The sequence below is a fragment of the Centruroides vittatus genome, unplaced genomic scaffold, assembly GCF_030686945.1.
Source record: "Centruroides vittatus isolate TY-2023 unplaced genomic scaffold, ASM3068694v2 contig_658, whole genome shotgun sequence".
Taxonomy (NCBI): Eukaryota; Metazoa; Arthropoda; class Arachnida; order Scorpiones; family Buthidae; genus Centruroides; species Centruroides vittatus.
This window is the reverse complement of record NW_027122410.1, coordinates 1,145,255-1,166,873: the sequence shown is the minus strand read 5'-3', so window position 1 is coordinate 1,166,873 and position 21,619 is coordinate 1,145,255. Positions and strand designations below refer to the sequence as shown.

At 33.0% G+C, this 21,619-nt stretch overlaps 1 protein-coding gene across 3 annotated transcripts in view; it reads right to left on the bottom strand.

Annotated features, from left to right (window-relative positions):
- Window positions 1-1,854: 1,854 nt before the first annotated feature.
- The window catches only part of Tao (Serine/threonine-protein kinase Tao), a 93,600-nt gene continuing 73,835 nt past the window's right edge, over window positions 1,855-21,619 (bottom strand). For all 3 annotated transcript variants that reach the window (XM_067276063.1, XM_067276064.1, XM_067276067.1), the window contains 8 exons: window positions 15,085-15,261; window positions 11,373-11,507; window positions 11,162-11,290; window positions 9,564-9,761; window positions 6,601-6,840; window positions 6,277-6,489; window positions 5,831-6,013; window positions 1,855-2,748 (listed from right to left, as the gene is read on the bottom strand). In XM_067276063.1, coding sequence (XP_067132164.1) covers window positions 2,506-2,748; window positions 5,831-6,013; window positions 6,277-6,489; window positions 6,601-6,840; window positions 9,564-9,761; window positions 11,162-11,290; window positions 11,373-11,507; window positions 15,085-15,261 — 1,518 coding nt within the window. In that variant the 3' untranslated portion in view covers window positions 1,855-2,505. The remainder of the gene's footprint in view (window positions 2,749-5,830; window positions 6,014-6,276; window positions 6,490-6,600; window positions 6,841-9,563; window positions 9,762-11,161; window positions 11,291-11,372; window positions 11,508-15,084; window positions 15,262-21,619) is intronic.

Here is a 21,619-nt window from a genome sequence, read left to right as displayed (position 1 = left end):
GCCTGTATTGTACATAAATTTTATTACTCTTAAGAACTGCAGTCTTACGATTCACATCTCTCGCCTTTTCATCTACGATAGACAGCGTCTCCAGAGGGTGGCACCTGCGATCCACGGCCACCTAGCCTTCCATGTGTTGTTCACGTAGTCTTTCGGGTCGGAAATCACTATTATATATCCTTGCTTATGACAAATTTAACACATTTACAGACTACAAACGCACATTTAAACCACGTTTAAACACATTTAACTCACATTTGCACACTTTAAACGCACATTTGAACCACATATAAACCCTTTCCAAAATTTTTACCTCACTTACACATGTGTTAACACACATTTAATACGCTTTTTAAAACATTTAACACATTAAGGACACTGTCAATGGTAATTACCATTGACAGACTTTCCTCCTCGATAACTTTGTACAATTTACTCGAAGTCTAAACTTTAAAAAAAATTAACAACGTGCATAATCCGTCTACATCGTAACCAAAATTCGAAATTCACATTATTCCTCATGTTTCCTGAACGGAATTTTTTGATGGATATTTGCATACGAAGGCATCATTACAGCGCCATCTACATTTCTTTTCTAAAAACACTTGCCATCGAGGTTACCGGAAGCGCCGCAATTTTGTATACCTAGGCTCACATTAACCGAAATGAGTAATAAAGAAATTGACAATATATATACTGTAGAAATTTAATTCTCGGTAAAACAATTGATCTGTGCTACAAAATTAAAATTGTTAACCTCCTTTTAATTTTGTAGCAAAAAAGCTGATGAGGGACTCCAGGTCCGAAATGCATTCTGAAAATAAAATAGTGTTTTTCTAAGTCTAATTTGATGTGTAATAAATCTAGCGCCATTTTATATTTTCCACATTATTTTATCCGCTAACCTCGTACGGCCTGGAATTTTCGGTTGCTCCTCCGCAATATCGAAGCTCTCCCGGTTTTGTATTTTGTCGGCGAGAAAACGGAACCACCTTACGCCTTTTGCCGACGAAATTTTACAATTCGTTACCTAACACCAAACCGTTTAAAACAGAAATACGTAAGAAACCCAGTTAATCGAGTTGGAAATTCGCTCTACGAATACCGCATACACTACCACAAACGAACCTATACGGCGTTTCTTCGTTGGCTCTGTTGGCTTCGTTACGTTTCCCGTCCTGGGCGTAAATCGCGCTTAATTCGCGATTACGGAAAACGTAACGCGGAGCGAAAATTAACCGGCAAAATACAAAAAACGTGGAAGAAAATAAACTGCCAATACCAGACATTTGTGCGCGTCCTCGAATCCGGTCCACCGGCAAGCCGACGATAACGCACTTTCACGGCGTTTTGAGGAGGGGGGTTCCTTCCCTGCCCCTAAAACGCCGGTTTCCGGGGAGGGAGGAGAGACGGACGCGTCGGTATGGCGCATTTACGCGCGCTTCGTACCGACGCGTAGGGCCGGAGTGGTGCCGCCCCTCGGGAAAAAATAAAAATATATTTTTGAAAACTTTGTAAAAATGCTTACATCATGTATTACTTGATGTTTACTGTATAATTTTATTTATTGCTTTTAATATGCGCAGTTGGAAAAACGGTACTTTCCATTTTGGAACATTTACATTGTATTTTTAAAGCCTGAAGTTAAAGAGATGGTATGGTGATTTGATGTGTTTTAGTCTCTTTATTGAGAACGTTGTGACAGTATTTTTTGAACTTTTCCTACGGCCCGAATTGCCGGAGCGGGCCGAAACGAATTTAAGAACCAAATGGTGCTTTGAAATTATCTACTTTATTTGAAAACGACAATTTTTCAGTCACGGACTCGAAGCAACGATTATTATTACACAAGGGTACAATTTAAAATTTTTATTGAACAATCGACACGGCGACCGGAGCCGGGTGGACTCCGGCCTATTTGTACAGTGCTATTTACACACGGAAGTACATAATGTATATAACTTCTGTTCGATGAAAACTTCCAATTTACAGTTTTTCTTACGAATAATTCTATTTTCGGGCCGTCGACACAAATACATTTAATCGAATCCTACACAATACGATTAATCGACCGGAAGGTGGCGGGCCCGGGCGGGGAGAAGGCTAGACTCGGAGGCCGGTAAAAATAATTAAAAAACCTGCTAATTTAGTGTTAACACGAAGTGGGCGAGAGTAAATTCCAAGCTATTTCTTAATGCGAATTTCAAAAGTACGGGAAACTCTATCCGTCCGCCGCCCCCCTCCGCCCCGGATCCCGGGCGGTAGGAAGATGCGACGCTTAACGGCTAAACTGGCTATTCCGCGCGACGATTACCTAGGCCGATGTTCTCCGCCCGCGCGTGGAGGGATGCGGGACCGGCCGGGCCGCGGGCCCGCGACGACGGAGGAACTTTTGCCCGGAGATTCTATGCCGCATTCTTTCGTTTCCGGCGCGCGCCGCGGGCGGAAACGTCGTCGGGCGGGGCCCGAGAAGCCGGAGGCCGAGAACGCAGGGGCCCGGGTCCTCTATAGCGCGGTGTGGGTGAAGGAGCTGGCGCTGTTGCTGTGGGCCAGGCTGAGCGAACTTCCCGAGATGCTGATGTCATCTTCGCTCAGCGGCTCCTGGGAGGCTTCGGCGATGGCCGCCGCGTTGAAACCCAGTCGGGCGCTCTCCTCGTCGAAGGCCTCGATCTCCCGGGCCTGGCGGTCGATCAGGAGTCTCTGGCGCTCGGCTCGCTCCTCCTGGAACTGCTGCTTCTCCAGTTCCATCTGCGACAAAGCCTCGGTTAGTCATTTCTTCCGTCCGATAAAAACAATTCCGCTTTCTTACATTTACCTACCGGGACGCCTTTGGCTTTTTCTTTTTCGCCCTGGAGTAACACCCGCCGGAAGTCAAGAAAACAAAAAGAACAAAACATTCTTTGTTTCGGACTGTCGATTCTTTTACTTTTTTCAAATAAACAAGTCGTCAAATCTGTCGGATCCGATCTTTTCGTTAAAATTGAACTATATATTTAAAGGGGCCCCCGTCCGGACGGCAAACGCTCGGCGAAACGGCTCCCTCGGTTATCGTAAACAGAAAAAAATGTGACAACGGCTGTTAACTTTGTGAAAAAAAACTTTTACGTTAAGCAAATAAAATTTCGTGTGGCGCCATCTATTATCGGATTTTGTTACAAAAATTTATATTTTTAATAATTATAAAAAGGCTTGCTTTTAAGGATAGGGACGAGTTTTACAAAAAAAAAAAAAAGTGTAAACGTTAATCGAACGTGTAACGAATAAAATCGTTAAGACCCACCCCTCGCGACCTTTCACCACCAATATTTAATAGCATCCGTGCCAAATTTCGTTTAACATTTACCTCGTCCCAAAATAAAATATTAAGCGAAATAGCCGCCAATACACACGATTCCAATACTTTCCCTTGTTTTTTGTATACGAAACAGCCAAGAAAGTAAAAAGGAGAAACGTTTGCATTGCTTCAGAATATTCTGGCTGCCTCACGGTGTGTAAATCTGGCAATACGAGTGGAAAAAATTCAATTTTTCAACCCAACTCGAGTGTTAATTTATATCGTATCTCGATAGTAGAATGTCCGTAGCCTCCGAAACGGAGTTAACTTTCCTTGAAAAGACAAGAGTGGCGGAGGTGCGCCTCTAAATTTCACCGGACTGGCAATAGGCACGCGTAACTCTGCACACGACACTTTACTATGCCTGGCCGGTTCGACGAATGTGCGCCCCTAGCTACGTTCGAAGTTTAACGCATGTTCGAATAGTAATTTACACACGTTTTCCTTATTACTGCTGGTGGTATTTTTTTCTAAATTAGGTTTCGTCCAATCGAAAAGATCTTTTGAAAAGGTGAGTAAGTTTCGTTCGAGCCGAAAGTTTTTTTTCAAGTTTACCTAGGATTTTAGTTTAGTATTTCGTTTAACTCGGCTTTGTGACTACAGTATATGATTAATATAATTCTTTTTAATTTTAATAAACTTTCTTCGTTTTTAGCAGAACGAAGTATCGATTTTCCGCAAGGCCCTTTTCGAGATACGGGATAGAAATCCAAAGAATTCGAAGCTCGAGCCAGGAATACGTACTGTACATCCCTCGAGAAAGGTGGATAGCAAATTTCGAAATTTCTTTAAGCTGCACAAAACAGTTAATTAGGAACATCTGCCGAAAAATTAAATGCAAACGAGAAAAGTCGCCGGGCATCGATAACGCTTTTTCGGTACTCATCCGTTTTGGCTGGTCGAAAGTATTACATTTCCTCACGATATATTTAAAGCCGTCCCGCCGTTGGACCAGATTGACCAACGAAGTCTTTCGACGCTCGCGGTCTTAAGTCCAAAAAACAAAAAGTGCAACGCCTCCAGCCGAGAACCGAATACGACCACAGAAATTAAATCAAGGAATACGAAACTACGAGCACTAAGTTTCGGCTCTACGGAGGACTTATCACACACTATTGACGTTTCCGGAGTAATCGCGCACAAGTCGGTAGACACGGGTTTATTATGACTACGGTATGCATTTATTCCAAAACCCAAATGTTCAACGAAAAACTGCTTGTATTTTTGTAGACGCCCGTATCCATCAAATTGTAACAAATACAGCCGAGGAGGGACAGATAACCTATCCGAAATGCACACCGTCGTCATAATAAACTCGTGTCTACCGATTTCCGTGTGATCACTCCGGCAAAGACAATAGCGTATGCTAAGTCCTCCATAGAGCCAAAACTTAGTGATCCTAATTTCGTATTGTAACATAAGGACAAAAAGCAATTCATCAATCTATATTAAGGAAGCCACGCGAGACTTTTATCTCCGACGCTACGCACGGTATACCATGCCTGCCGGCCTGGGTACCACGACGGAAAGGACGTTACCGAAGCCGGCATTCTCCCAATTGGGCAACACTCGGAAAAAGCCCGACAAGCGAGAAACCAACATCGAGAAGATATGCAAATTCGGACCGGCAGGACGGACTTCTCGAATCCGTTAACGGCCGGTTCGGCAGCATCTCGTATAAACAAACGTAAAAAAACGAATCCCGTATTGTTAAATCTATTAGACAACCAGAAAATGGTTGACTAATTAGACGAATGCTGTGTCGGTTAGTGATTGCGACTAAATGTTTTCATATTCTGCTTTACACTTCCGATTCTTCTTTTTTTGCTCGCATACGAATGAGTTTTCTTATTTATTACTTTTCAGGATGAAGATTTGATTAGGATTAAACGCAATGCTAAATATAAATATCTGTTACTTATTTTAAGTCATATAAAGATTGCAAATTTTGCAGATTCATACTGTATTTGCACGTGTAATATATTTAAATAACTTATACAATTACTCATATTAGTATTTTATTCGCAAAAAATCACAGTGATGCTTTATATTTGCCATAAGAAATTTCCCCTAGATGGCCAGATTTACACACTCTGCTCTGTTGATGGTTTTTTTAAATGCCATGTTAGTACCCAACACGGTATAGAAAAATGATTTTTTAACTGCGTACGTAGTTGTATTTGTTCGGGAAGAAGGTGGCCGGGGAGTGACGGCCCCACGTCCCTTTTTCATTACCCGGGAAGACTTACCATAATGGAGAGAGCCGCGAGGCCTCTGCCGTCCTTAACTTCCGAACTTCCGGGAATGTTTGCCATTCGTACAACTCCGGAGAGGAAAAATCCCCAAATGCGTCCAGTTGCTACGGATCTTTACCGGCGCAGATATCGCACATCCGATATACGCAAAAAATTAAATAACGGACGGCCTCGTACTTTTAAAAGACGTTAGAAAAATTACAATTATCGGATCGCGTGGAAGGAAATTCGTCGTACTTACTTTTTGTTCCAGCAAAGCCCGGCGCATGGAAACTCTGTCTTCTAATTCGCGACGTTCGCGATTTCGTTGAGCTTCGGCCTGCATTTTAATTTTACTCTGGAAGGCGGTCAGGAGTTCCAGCTCCTGCTGCAACTGGTCTTTAAGCTGGCGATATTCTAATTCTTGAGACTCATCTAATCTTATCTGAGAAAGGAAAAAATTCACCCGGGAATTAGTTATAGAAAAATTGAGAGAGAGAGACAAAGTCCGATTCCGAAGACGCGTGACTATCCATTTTTAGGTGGACAGGACGTTTAAACCCTTCGTTAATCTAGAAACGAAGGGTTTAATTATTGGTTATGTCCTATTTTAATTGGTTAAAAGTTCCGTAGGAAAACGTGCAAACAGTTACAAGTTTGTTCGCTATTCGAGTTAAAAGTTGTAAGAGGGGAAATGCCTATACTTACGGATTGTTTTTGTAGCATTTCTGCGATGCTCTGTTCGTACTGTTCTCCTAGAATAGCGAGCTTACGCATCTGTTCTTCTTTCAACTTCTTGATGACGTTTTTCTGATCTTCTTTGGGAGTAGAGGCTAAAATTTGATTTTTCCACGCTTTATACTGCCTTGTCTGAATCTTACAGGTTTCTCGGAACTGTTTACGTATTTGCAATTCTTTTTGCTGCAAGAAGAATTTTAAAATTATTACGTAATGGCTTCGTTGTGCTAGTTTCCATCGATTTATTAATTACGGATCCTTACTGTTCTTTTTAAAATAACCGACCTAACTTACTTTCAAACTTTTTGGTTGTTGTTTGACTTCCAGTGCGTGTTTCTTACGTAATTCTCTTTCTCTACGGGAATTATATTCCTGCTGGTTTGCCAGTTCCGTTTGATGTTGTTTTCGCACTTGTTCTTCCTTTAACTGATGCACCGCTCGTTGCTGGCGATATTCTAATTCTTGAGTCATTTCGTGATGGTGAAGCAGCATGTTGTGAGCTTGATCTAGTTGAGCCTGTCGTTTGTTTAATTCCTGAAATAATTCACGCCTTTAATTTCGTATAGTTATAATAAAAATAATTAACATATATTTTCTGTCCTATCCAAAAGTATGAATTTCTTTAGCGGTCGACAAAGAAATGGATTTTTAGATGTCTAAAATACTCTCTTTCTTCTTTATTCCAGCATTCACTGGAATAAAGAAGAAAGGGTCTATTTGTTTTTTGTTTTGTATTTCTCATTTATTAAACATTATTCTGTTTTCTATGAAGTGTTAATGTGTTGTTAAAATCATTTTTTCTTTTTTGTGTAGCATCTAGAAATGGTCTCCTTTTAATTTGAACTGTTTAAGGTCATACCTCTGAATAAGAATTAATAAGACTACTATCTAATTTGACAAAAAATATTACTTTTGGTCATTACAACTTTCAGTTGTATTATACCATTATTAGAACATTTTTATTCATTTAATGCATTTTTAAAATATAATAGTACCTCATTAAATCACACCTTTGGATATATCATACTTTTATTTTTAAACATAAAATTGTTTCAGCCAATAATTGTTAAAATTATTGGTTGTAAATGAATTTCTGCTGGTAAAGAAATATTACCTCATTCTACTCATTGACCTCAAATTATACAACTACAAATAAAGCAAGTCAATGCAGAGAGCAAAAATAGACAAAACAGGTAAATAGCTATTTGGTTATGTCACATCATCTGGTGCCTTACTTATTTGGTTCATCTCGACGTGTGCAATATAACAAGGAATTGCAATATAAAAAGATTTTCAAGACAAGGGTAAAAAGAAAAAATAAACTATTGTATACTAGTATTTTATTTCAAATGAAGCACTGCATAAAAATGACTGGATAATACTTGGATCATCGTAAACAGTGAAATTATTATGTATGCAAAAAAGTAAGTAATTTAAAAAAAATTCACATTTCTTTGTAACTCCATCTTGAACTGGAAAAATAAAATAGTAATTATTTCAATCATCCTGTTAGAAATACTATTTAGTATACAATATTGTCTTGGAATGTAGTTTTAAATAATGCATTTGGCACTGTAAAACTAATATTGGTAATGCTCCATTTGAAGATTAACAGATCTTTAGTATTAAATATTGTGTATGCAAGGCTCTAGCATACTTTGAACTTAGTGCCGATCATAATCCTGAAAGATGCAATCGGGAAAGCTGTAATCCCGAAAAGTTCAAATCCTCCCAAAAAAATCACAATACCAAAAATTAAAAACTTGATTCTGGAAAAGAAAAATAATAAGGCATTAAAGGCTTTAAAAGGCATTTATTTACATATTTAAACAAAATTTATTTGAAAAACATATAAACATGAACACTTCATAGCTCCTTTTACATAATAAAATATTTAATAACAGTAATAGTCAACATGTTTGTATTGTATATAACACATACATATTGACTATTATTACATTAATACATGGTGAAATCAAATATATAGAATTATGAATTATAAAAATCAATACTGAAAATTTTAAATAATATGGAAGAAAATTTTAAAAAACCACACAAAAGCATATTACATTGGAAAGATTATGGGCAATTTCTTAGAGGTAGTCCATAAAAGTTGCCAAAGTTTCACTATCATTAAGTACATTTTGAAGTCTTGCTTTGCAATAAATATTTGCTTTTTTTCCCCATTTAGGGCAGGCATATTCATTTTCTACAAGGCATTGCTCTTTTTAAAATTCTTCAATGATTCAATATAAATAATACAATGAGAGAATGCCCCATGAAATTTTTCCATTTTCTGGACTGTGCATCTACACTGTTTTGCATATGCGAAAATCCATTCCACATGCACTCATATATGGACAACAAATTTCAATAAGAAATTTGTTGTCCATATATGAGTGTGTGTTTTAGGATGTATGAGTGTAGGTGTTTTGAGATTTTCAACATTCAAGATTACGACCCTATTCCTTTTGAATTGTGTGGTCTCTCAACCTCAATTTTACTCATTACATATAGGCCAACAACAATAAAAGTATCATTGTAGTTCTGATATGACAGTATGAAGGAAGAATAGTAAATGACTATAATCAGTATAATCCACAAAAAATTATGAACTCAGAATTTCAGCCATATCCCACAGAGCAAAAGCTGGTATCTTACCATAATATCATCTACAATGAATTAGGTGCAATAAACTGGTATACAGTAAATCAGGTTTACATAAAAAAATTTTTTTATAAAATAGTGATTGGACTTCATAAACATTAAACAGAGAATTAATGTCTAAAGAACTGTTACACAGTAAATTATCATGGAACATATTAATTTATATAAATGATGAGAATTTTATATTTCATGCAAAATAATTTTTATAGAAATTTTGGAAGACAATTATAAATGTATTAATGTAGAATCATATATTTAGCATCTAAATATTCTGCAGAGTTTTCAATAAGCAATCATATTCAAAAACAAAACCTTGATGAAAACTTTGGGATTTTTCTTAAAAATGCATCTTCCCAGAATTCGTATATGTAAAATGTTTTATTTTTTAAAGCCTTGTTGTAAAAAAACAAGTGTGTAATTTATATTTCTATCTAAAATTTTTAGATCAATGTAATGTTTTTCACACATGACAAATATATCATCTTTCATACTTTCATAATGTGTCAAAATAAGATTAATACACATCAAGATTTTTCTCAGAGATATACTTTATAATATTTTTAAGCAATAAGACATATTAAGAATCAAACCTCTCTTAGAAGATCTTGTTCCATTTGATGATATTGCAGTAATTTCCGTCTACGAAATTTACGAATTTCGAGTCTGTGGTAATCAGTTTGTTCTCTCTGTAACCGTTGCATGGCTGCCGTCTGTCTTTGAGAAAATTCTTCTTTATGTGAACGTAACACATCATCTCTATGCCTTGTTGGAATATCGCCACTCATTTCCTTTTAAATAAAGTTTATTAATATTTACTTTTGATTTCCTAAAGATTATATTTCTACTTCAAAATTAGTCACTTATCTTTTCAAATGTCTTGATTTATCAGTTTAACAAAATATTATTCAAAATTCTTAATTATTAGAAAAAATATTAGTCATAATGATGTTTTACATTTAGAAATATATGTTAAATAACAAACTGCATATTAATAAATAATAATAGATAGCATTCAATAGGCAGGATATTCAACAGATAGTTTGTTTGTAATATAAAAACACAAATACATTCAAGAAACTATATGATAAAATTAATTTTTTTCAGAATGCATTACATTTCAATAGATTACATAATCACAACTTATCTTTAAATCAGCGGTTCTTAACCTTTTTAGTAGTCAGCACTCCCCTTGAATCTGAAAATAAGATCTTGCACCTTTTAAAAAATGTGTGTATATTTTTTATTTAAGAAAAAGCATTTATTGCACAAACAAATGACAAATGCTGTGTTTATTTACAATATATATTACTATATAACATAAAAAGCAATATTTAAATTTTAATGGCTAGGTTGTTGTTGTTTATTCATAATAATTCTATTAAAACAAGGATCTTTTTTCAAAGGAGCCACACATAAGTCATCAGATACATTTAAGCGATTTCTGGCTCTTGTTTTGATGTGAAAAAGTGCTGAAAATCCCATTTCACAATGATAGGTGGTGGCAAATGGTAAAAGGGTCTCTAGTGCTGCTTTTGCCAGTTGTGGATAAGCTTCTAACTGTTTACACCAGAACCGTTCTAAGTCTAGTTTTTCAAATTCCATTTCCATACGCACATTAGCTATTTTTTTCAAATTTTTGAAATTCTCTCCACCCCTGGAAATGCTCTCTTGCATCCGAGGGTGCACGCACCCCAGGTTAAGAACCACTGCTTTAAATGATAGAAATCTTGTGAAAAATTCTCTATGAAACTGAATACAACTAAAATAAATAGTAAAAACATAACTTTTTTCTAAAAATGAGTTTAGTATTTTAGTAATTTATGATACAGATTTGATAAAAATTGATGAAAACAACAAAATCCTTAGATGTAATTATATTTTTTGAAAAATTTGGAAACTAGTACTTCACCCGCTGTACAGATTATTTTTTATGAAAATTAGTTTATAAAATAATTTCTTTACATATCCATGCATAATAATTATACAAATCAAAAATATTTTTTTTTGCTTATAAATTATCTGAACAAAAATATAATAATTTAATTCAAATGGATTATTGCAAAACTCAAAATTCCAAACATTCATAATCTGTCAAATACCATATTAGATACTTAATTATAAATATAATTCAAATTTTAATTTTGTAAAGTATTTTAAAAATTTGTTTTGACAAGTGAAAATTATTTACCCTTTTAATTCTATCTTTAAGGTATTTATATTCTGACTTTTGTTGTTGCTGGAATCTTTTTACTTCCTCATCGTGTTGTTGAGAGATTCCACGACTAAGTCTTTTCTCACTTGCCAAATTTTGTTTAAGCTGAAATATTACAACAAAAACATTATGATAAAAACTAAACATATCAAGAATAATTTTGTAAAATTACAAATCAGAAAAGTACCTTTCTTTCTAGATCTTGTTGATGTTTCATTTGTAATTTCTCCAACTCCTTACTAAATTGCTGTAATAAATTCTCGTATTCTTTATCTAATTTTTGTTTGTGTTCCTCCATTTCTTGTCTACATTTTGCCTCAAGCTAAAAACAAAAAAAAAAAACATCTTTAAAAAATTAACAAATAATTTCATGTGTGATTGACATACATTTTACAGAATTTAATTCAAACAATTGTTACTATTTATAATAAATTCAAAGTATTAGAGATTAACATCATCTCAAAATTTCATTAGAAAATACTATAAAGTAACAAAATTAAATTCTTATGAAAATCAACATGAAGAACACTATAATAAGTGTAAAATTAAAATAATTAAATAATAGTATTTGTAACATTTAAAATGGTAGTTTTGTTTCAAATATTTTGAAACATCTAGATATTAATAATTAAAATTTGAAAATATAATTTTTTTTTTCAAAATTATAATTTAAAAAAATGCTAGAATAACTATAATTTTATAATTTTTAGCCTTTTTAATCAAAAGTTTTAACAGAAAAATCTAAGTATACAAAATATTCCTGTAATGAAAAATTGTAATATTAGAACATTTTATTGAAGTATATATGCTTGTTTGTTAAGTCACGGCAATACAACACTTGGAAATCTGCCTATAGAGAGGAATGCCTTCTGTGAGGTCTTTTAAAGGATAACTGGCCTCTATTCAAGCATTAGACGTGGAGAAAACCCAGAAAACTCTACATGGCCGGCCCATCCTGGCGAGGCGCAAACCCACAACTGAATTCCCAAAGTTCAGGGAACGGAACTGCATGGCCACTGGTGGGCCAGGGGTTTTTTAAAAGTATATATTAATTTATGTATAATAGCATTCTCAATATTTTATATAAAGTGAAACTTCTCTATAACAAACACTTGCAGAACTGAAAACACTGTAACAGAGAGGTGTCTGCCATAGAGAACTTTTATTTTTATTTATAAACATGTAATACACATACCATGTAAAAAAACAACACAACATATTACAGGAAGTGATAAATTATCATAAAAAGGTCATTATTTTTTTAAAATTTAGTTTTGTTTGTTTGTTTTTTTTTCTAAATTGGTCATAGAAATCTACTTCTAAATTCTATAATTAAATCTTGTAATAAATATCTGCTTTATCAAATCAATAAGGAAATAATTTTAACAATTTTGATATCGTTTTTAACTCATACATTAATAATCAAATTTTATTAATAATTGTTACTAATTCATGTAACTTAATATTGTAGGATATATCACACATTAATAATTAACATAAAATATTTTTTTACCATTACACTAACATGTATTTCAGATATCATTTAGAGCCTTCTTCAATTAGTCTTTTTTGGTCAAAATATAAATTACTTAAAAACTCAATATCATAACACTGATTTGTAATCTAATGTTTTGATTAAACTAATCAGCTATTGATGGTTTGGGAATGTTTCATAATAAAATTTACCATTTATACCTAAAGTTTCAACCACACAAACCTTGTGATGATTATATTCTATGAATCTTAAGGATATTGTACATATTAAAATCGGTTAATGTTACCTTAGGTTCCGAGATGGCAGCGGTGGGAATTTTTCCCTATCTTGGCGACTGCGGCGGGGAAAAATTTTTTCCCTAAAGTCGTGACGTCGACGCCGTTGAGAATTTTCCCCCGTTCGGTTTCAACCCTGAGATCGACGTTGCCGAGTATCCTGTAACCTCAAAACGGCGACGGTCGTGTGTAAATTTGCGACGGTAGAGGGAGCCTTTTCGTGACGTCGTGCGAGAGTAATATCGGCGGGAAATTCGTAGTTGTGTTACGAACGAATATGCAAATGCTCGATCTGTGACGTGATTTCTGTTCATTTCAATGCAATTTTATGCAAATCGACTAGTTTCCAGTTGGAATCGTTTACTGCAGTGTTGCGACGAATTGTGTATTGGAATATTTGCTGTTTATTTTTCTGGTAACGATATTTCATTTTTTTTCCTCACCACCTCCCCGCGTTTAGTTTATTGCCAATTATTCGATAATGAGTAGTTTTGCCAATTTGAGTTTCAACGACGAATTTCGGTCGAGTTGCACCACACGTGATTTCTACAAGTTAATGGAAGACAACTTTTTGGAGCTAGGTTTCCCTCCCCATATCGATAACGCATTGAGATTTCCGAAATTTGCAGTAAAATTAGGCATACAGCCGACCGAGTCCATTTGCATTCCGTGCGATTCTAAATGCAAATTATGTCATCGGAGTAATAGAGAAAGCTGTTTCTTGCGAAGTAGTAAGTGCGGAACGAAGACTTCTGCCTTTGAAGGAACATTTAAAAGTAAATTTGGTCACATTTCTTGGGGTTGCATTCTGTCGTTTATATGGCCAAGTAGTAATAAATCGAACAGAGGGAAATGCCAATCGACCAATAAAAGAGCAGCCGAATCGAAAAGAACAGGGAAGAAAAGAGCCGCACCAAGAGAAAAGGAAAGTATCCAAGCTGGCAAAACCGAAAAAAGAATGGATCGGAAAGGAAAAAAAAGTAGGAAGAAGTAGGCAACCACCATCGAAAAGTGAGTAAATTTATTTATTTATTTATTTTTTTGGTTATTTCGGTTAACGTCCGCAGAGTCTGCAGAGAAATTCAAGATGGCGGCCGGAAACGCGGCCATCTTGAATCGAGGGAAAAATTTTTTCCCCGTCGCAGTCTCCAACGTAGGGAAAAATTTCCCCCGTCGCCATCTCGGAACCTAGGGTAACATTAACCTTAAAATCTGTTATAAAAATAATTGTTGTGATTGAGTTTTAAAGTAATTTGTATTTTCACCAAAAAAGACTAACTGATGAGGACTCTAAATGTCAGTTGAAATGTATATTAGTATAATATATGTTGAGTTATTAAAGAAATTATTAATGGTCTCAAATGTGTGATATACCTTACAATATTAAGTTACGTGAATTAGTAACAATATACATAATAACAAAATAACTTTTTTGTAGCAAGACAAAAATAGTTCTCTTTCAAAACTTTTGAAGCATTATCTTTAAATTAATGTGTTTTTTTAATCTTCCTGTACAAAGACTCTTGTAATAAAAATTTACAAACAAAATCTATATTATATAATATTCATCTGAGAAGGTAAGAATGGAAATCCAGCTATTAAACCTATCTACATAGGTTTCTAGTTAGTAATAATAGTTTCCTGGTAATAATAATACTGTAATTGTTTTATTTCATTAATGAAGAACCCTAAAAAATTTAGTCAATAGTTTATTGTCTATTTTGTCTAGAGCTTATAAATAATATATTAATGATTAATGATGATATACTAATACTAAAATTATATCAAATACACTTATCATCATCAAATTTAATATTCTAAAATTCAGTTTTTCTAATTTTATATTGTAAGATAGGTAAATATTTTCATTTTAATTTAATAATAATGAATCTATAATTTCATGGTTAAGAATCGTTTGTTTACTTTGATAATTATGATTTAATTAATTACTTTAATATCATAATTAAACTGTGGTTATGTATGTATGTATGATTTACCTCTAATAAATTTCACTATAGTAGTGAGTCAAAAAAGCTGACTGTAAAATTTTTCAACTTTCTAAGAAACTTGATACATAATTACAACATTCTTTTTTAATTCATATTTTCCAAGAATTTATATAATTTTACCTGAATAAGAGCCTTTTGATGTTGACGTCTCATACGTTTATATCCAGACATCTGCTCGTGCATCTGGTTCTCCTGTTCATGTTCTTTCATTTGGCGTGTAACAATAGATGTAGTCCGAATTGTCGCAAAATTGTTGGCACCTACGTCAGTGCTATTTAAGCTAGTTGATGAAGAATTCTGTAGTAAATATGTTCATAAATTAATTTGAATATATAATTAAAAATTCAGTAATTAAAATTTTCACTAAAATATAAATATTCATAAACTTTTGATCTATTTATTAAGATTATAAAACCTAAAATCAATGAAAGCAAGATAAAACACACAAAACTCCTTTTATTATTGATAATTAATATTTTTTAATATTCTATTTCATTAAAATAATTAAAAATTCCCTTATTATTCTAAATTTTTCACAGGTGTAAAGTATTTACTTATCAAGAAATTATTTTTTTAAAGTGACTATTTATGACATCACATTTTAAATATAGCATATTTAATATATTAAATCTGAATTTTATTTATAATTTATTCAAACATAAATTTTATTAAACCAATTGTTGTCCACTGACATGTTGACATTAAATAATTTGCGCGAGAATCTCAAGACGTTCGTTCTTGGATTATTTGTGATGGTGGTATAGATCCAAAATGGATAAAATCGTTAAATTCAGTACTTGACGATAACCATTCATTAACATTGCCAACAAGCAAAAGAATACAATTTGATTAAATAATTTTGCCACTGATAACTTATAAAGTAATTTTAACATGACAAACTATCTGTAAAATCTTGGCACATATGACAAAACCAAGAAAACTTTACTACCCAATTATTTTAATTAATTAATTCACAAACACAAGGTGCATTATTTTTTAAACACTAGGCAATATTCCATTTAGTTGACTAAATAAAATGGAATATTGCCCAGTGTTGAAAAAATAACGCACCTTGTGTTTGTGAATTAACAGAATTAAACAACACGATTTCAGAAGAACAAAATACCCAATTATTAATAAACAAAAATCCAAACAACATTATTTGCATTAACAATTCATTTTTCTTTTGAACTTTAAACATTTAAACACTAAAAAAAGAAAATGTTTATAGATTCATTAAACTAAACTAATATCCAGATGCAAATTACAGACAAATTTTTTTAAACATTTAAGCTTGATTAGTTCACCAAAATGCATTAAAACCTAAAGATTTTTGCACATAATAAGCCAGTGGTTCTCAAATAGTGATTGCAAATCTACCAATTTTTTTATTACCAGTAATATGATAAATTTTCAATGTGTTACCAATTAATTGATAAATTATTGGTAATTTTTTAAATTGTAACTCCAAATGAGAAAATTATAATAAAAATGTTGCACTAACAAATTTTGTATAAAAAAAGCACTAAAATAATAAATGAAACTATTATTTGAATTCCCCCATTAAACAATTTTTCTCTTTTTAGTAGTTAAACTTAATCATTTTTTTTTTTATAATTTTGCTTAATGTAAACATAAATGAGGCTCTTATTCTGTTAACTTTTAATAATTTAATGATATTTTGTTCAAAAATATGCTAAGTTTTAGCATCATAAAGCCCAAATTTAGTTTAAGAATATACTGATTGTGTGTCACAAGTCACTCTGTAATTAATATATTTTGGATATTCAGCAAGTTAATTGGTTTGGCATTGTTATTGTTTAAATTAAATTTTAAAATAATGCTGTTGTACATCTTGTACCTGTACAAGAAAAAAATAATAAAAAATAACAATGTTTAAATAAAGCAAATGTGTTCATTTTGTCAACTAATATCACTAGTTTGATATAGACTTTGTGGGTACAGAAACAAATTGCCAAAACCTTTACATTGAATGATGTACTTTAATTGTTTAATTAAAAATATTTGATACTTTGGTGTCTCTATATATATAAATTTGTATGAAAGTGTATACAAATAAATATTTGGCTTCAAGGAAATTATTTTGTGTCTACCTATTTTTAATGAATTTACCAGTAAAATATATTAAACTACTAGTATATTAATGGCAAACTGGTAAACCAATTTACCATTATGTAGTTCCTATACTCAAAGTGGAATCCATGAGTGCATATCAGATAGTCAGTCCATGGACTGAATAGATTATTTTTCTGAAATATAATTCTATCCTGTTTAGCCAAAGAAAACATTTTCATGCATAATATTCTCACAATAAGTTACTGGATGGATAAAATATTTTCATATGCAATCTATCATTATCTACAATGATATTTACAGAATTGTAAGTGGACAGAACATAGGTGATCCATGGTTCATCTATGATTCAATTTAAGTGGATCAATAATTTTGAGAGCCGCTGAAATAGGCAACTAGTTAGTCTATAGTGGAAGCTGACAGTTGCCAAATTTTCCAAAACTTGGACACATGCAAGCATGCACATAGATAATTAGATAATTTGATTCTTTTTACAATTTATTTTCTTTATAAAGAAATTTGTTTTAAAGTCATATTCAATTTTAAGTATTATATAGACAGGAACATAATTATGTAACCTTTTCTATTTTCAAAATAGACTTGAGATTTATTTTGCACAGCATACTGAGTCATGTCCACACTTTGTGAAAAGTTTTTAATTTCTCATTGGTTGTTAACATGGTAGTGACTCATAGGTGTTACTTCAATTCAAAATTTCCCCTGAAAAGATTTAGGTAGATACCAGCACAACTCTGTTGCTAATAGGAAAAGTACAATATACAGGGTCAAGATAATTGAGAAAATACAGTGCACCTATCCCTCATTTTACACAGTACTTTTTTTACACGTTTTCACTTTTACATGGTTTAAAAAAAATTTAAAAAATAAATGTTGAAAATAAACTGGCTATGATCAAAAGAAACAATTTTTAACTCCAATCTATATATCAATCCACCTTAATTATAAGATATAGTTGATATTTATAGCACTAGGATGTTGATGATTTGAATAAATATTCAATTTAATGTAATATATTGTTGATGATTCAGATAAATGAAATGTAATCATGTAGGTGATGAGGTGGCGAAATGAAAAGGAGGAGAGAAAAAACAAACGAAGCGACAGTAGATCGAGAGAACCAGCCGGATTAGAAGTGTTTTCGTTTTGTTAATAAAGAATTGTTCGTACTGTATCATATCTGGTGAGTTGCGTTGTTTATAATACAGTTTTTAACCAGAAAATTTTAATTTTTCATATTCGTAAATAACAAACGATTACATTATTTTTAATTACATATTTTATATCTTGAGTAATATTTGTAGGTTTATTACGTCGAAAGAAATTATAAATAAGCAAGAAGTAAAAAAAAAGTTATATCTTTAGCAACCAAAATAAAAATTTTGGATCATTTACGAAATGGAGAAAGAATAATAGATGTTGCTAGATTATATAACATGAATGAAGCTACAATAAGAACCATAAGAAAAAATGAAAACTCAATTACAAAGAGTGTAGCAGCTGGCACTAGTACGAGTACAACTTCATATGTCAGAGATATTGCAATGGAAAACATGGAGAAGGCATTAATGATTTGGATAGAGGACCAAACTCAAAAGCGGATGCCAACTGATGCCAACGCTATTACAAATAAAGCTTTGCGGATTTACGAAAAAATTAAAGAGCAGTTACCATCCTCTTCTTTACCTGAAAAGAAGCAGACTTTCACAGCAAGTCATGGTTGGTTTGAAAGATTCAAATCAAGACACTCTTTACATAGTTTAAAATTAAAAGGTAAACTGGCATCTGGCGATGTAAACGCAGCGCAAGAATATCCAACAAAATTTGCTGAAATTGTTGCCAACAATTCATATACTCCTGATCAGGTTTTCAATGCTGATGAGTCAGGGTTATTTTGGAAAAAGATGCCAGAGAGGTCCTATGTGTCTAAAATTCATAAATCAGATAGCGGTCATAAAGCAGCAAAAGTTCACATAACAATTCTTTTCTGTAGCAACACTTCAGGAGATTACATTATGAAACCATTGGTTATTAACAAATCAAAAATGCCATGCGTATTTAAAGGAATAAATACTAACCATCTTCCTGTTTATTGGAGGGCCAATAAGAAAGTGTGGGTTACTGCCACAATGTTTAATGAATGGTTTCACGAATGTTTTATCCCAGATGCCAAAAATTATTTAAATAAAAAGGGACTGCCTTTTAAAGTGCTTTTGTTAATTGACAATGCACTGGGTCATCCACAAGATCTACAGCATGAGAATGTCCAAGTTATATTTTTACCAAAGAATACAACTTCATTATTACAGCCATTAGATCAGGAGATAATTTCAACTTTTAAGGCTCTGTACATAAAACGAGCTTTCACGCACATTTTAGAACAAATGGAAAATAACGAATCTTTAACAGTTATTAATGCTTGGAAAAATTTTACAATTTTAGATTGTGTTAAGCATATTGCTTTATCATATACTGCGATTAAGCAATCAATGCTCAATGGCTGTTGGAAGAAATTGTGGCCAAATGTAGTTAAAGAGGAAACTTCTATTTCACCATTAAAGGATGAATATTCTCAGATAGTACAATTGGCGCATTCATTGGGTGGAGAAGGTTTCAACGATTTTACTGAAGGAGATATTGCAGAACTAGTGGCTGATAAAGAACTAAGGTGAAGATGATTTAATTAACATGGTTGATGAAACTAGTGATTGTGACAATGATCCCGATGAAGAAGAATTTGAATCAGTTGCATTTACAGCAAAAGTCATTTGTGAAGGACTCGAATTGGGAAAGAAATTGGGTAATCATTTTGTACAATATGACTCAAATGTTGAATGGGCTCTTCAATTCCAACGTGATATTAATATGATGCTTGGCTCAATATGATAAGGTCTATAAAGATCTAACAAGAAATCAGAAGCAAATGTTAAATAATGGATTTCATTACCAAATCTCCTCGGGAAGTAAATGTTTCTACATCAAACATCGAATCGGCACGAATAATTTCGACTGACTTAATTTTTAAAGGAATACAATCAAATCGTCTTCCTTTAAAAATTAAGAACATAAATAAATCAAGTCACAAAGAAGAGATTGACAGTGATTAATGATGGTGATGAATAATGATAACTGCCATCAACCCTTGCAATATTTTTTATGAATCTTTTAGATTTTATTTTTTGTTCCTTTGTACTTTGTATTTAATTAATAAAAGAATGTATTTTTTTGCCTTTCAATATTTTTGTTTGATTTCTGTACCTTTAAAAAATTGATAAAAATTCATAATTAATACACAACAAAATTATGCAATTTTTGCATACTTTTCGATTTACACGGTTTTACATTCAAAAAGTTACAATTTCGATTTATACGTTTTTCTCAGGAACCTATCTACTGTGTAAATCGAGGAATAGGTCTAATAATGAGAAAATTGTGATGAAAAACTGTAGCCCGGAATTGTGACTTTGTTACAATAAATGATCATTCATTAGAATTAATTTGGTTTAATTGGATATGGCAATGCAACATGTGAACAATCTACCAAGGGGGATGCATCCCAGAAAGACTTATATGAAAAGCTGGACCCTATTTAGGTGTTATTAACGTGAAGAAAACCTGAAAAACTCCACATGGCCTCTCACTGTGTAAGGAACTGAGTCCGAACGTTATTTTTATTTTATTATTATTTCTGTTTTATTATCTTTTGTTTGGGGTTTATGTTTATTTAGGACGAAGGTTCCCCACCACTCTCTTGTTAGTAATGAAAAATGAAGATAAAACAACTCACGGAGAAATAAGCGCCGTAGGAAAAATCTTGCGCACTTGCGCTGCCCGGCGAAAGTAACAGTCCGCAGAAAAAAAAAAAATTGGAGGGGGAAGTCCCCACTATCACTAGTAGAGAAATACTTGATAAACCGTCTTAAACATCCCAGAAAATTATGATAAATATTTTGTAAACGGTTTATAAGCTTTGTCGGAAACTTAAAGCTGCCAGAAAAAGAAAGTTAATGTTAGCAACTAAGTATGTAAATAAGGGGAGTAACCCAGCTCAAGTGTGACGTCACCTCACCGTACGTTAACCGAAAAAGGAGAGGCGATTTCCAAACAGAGGTGATTTCCAAACCGAGATGAATTCCAAATCGAGGCGACTGTGAGAGCGAGGTAGATTCAAAAGCGAAATATTTTCTGATAGAAGTCCAGATTGATAATTGGACGATCCAAGGTGTTAAAGAGGAGTTCGATTGACGATTTGATGATATCGAAAGGATTGAGGAAGTAGTTTCTTCGTATAGTGAGGTGACGGATAGACGTTTAATTAGTAAGAGATTTTGTTCATAGTTTCTAAGTATTTGATTGTCGAATTTCAAAGGGGAATTACTATTAAGTTAAGCTAAGTAGCTGAGTTTATTGTCGGGTTGACTTGTTGATTTTCGTTAATAAATTTTGTTTGGATTATTGACATTTGTACGTAGTACATTCTAGTTGCTAATTAAATATATTTGAACTTTTGATCTGACTTGATATTTATCGTTATTATTACTAA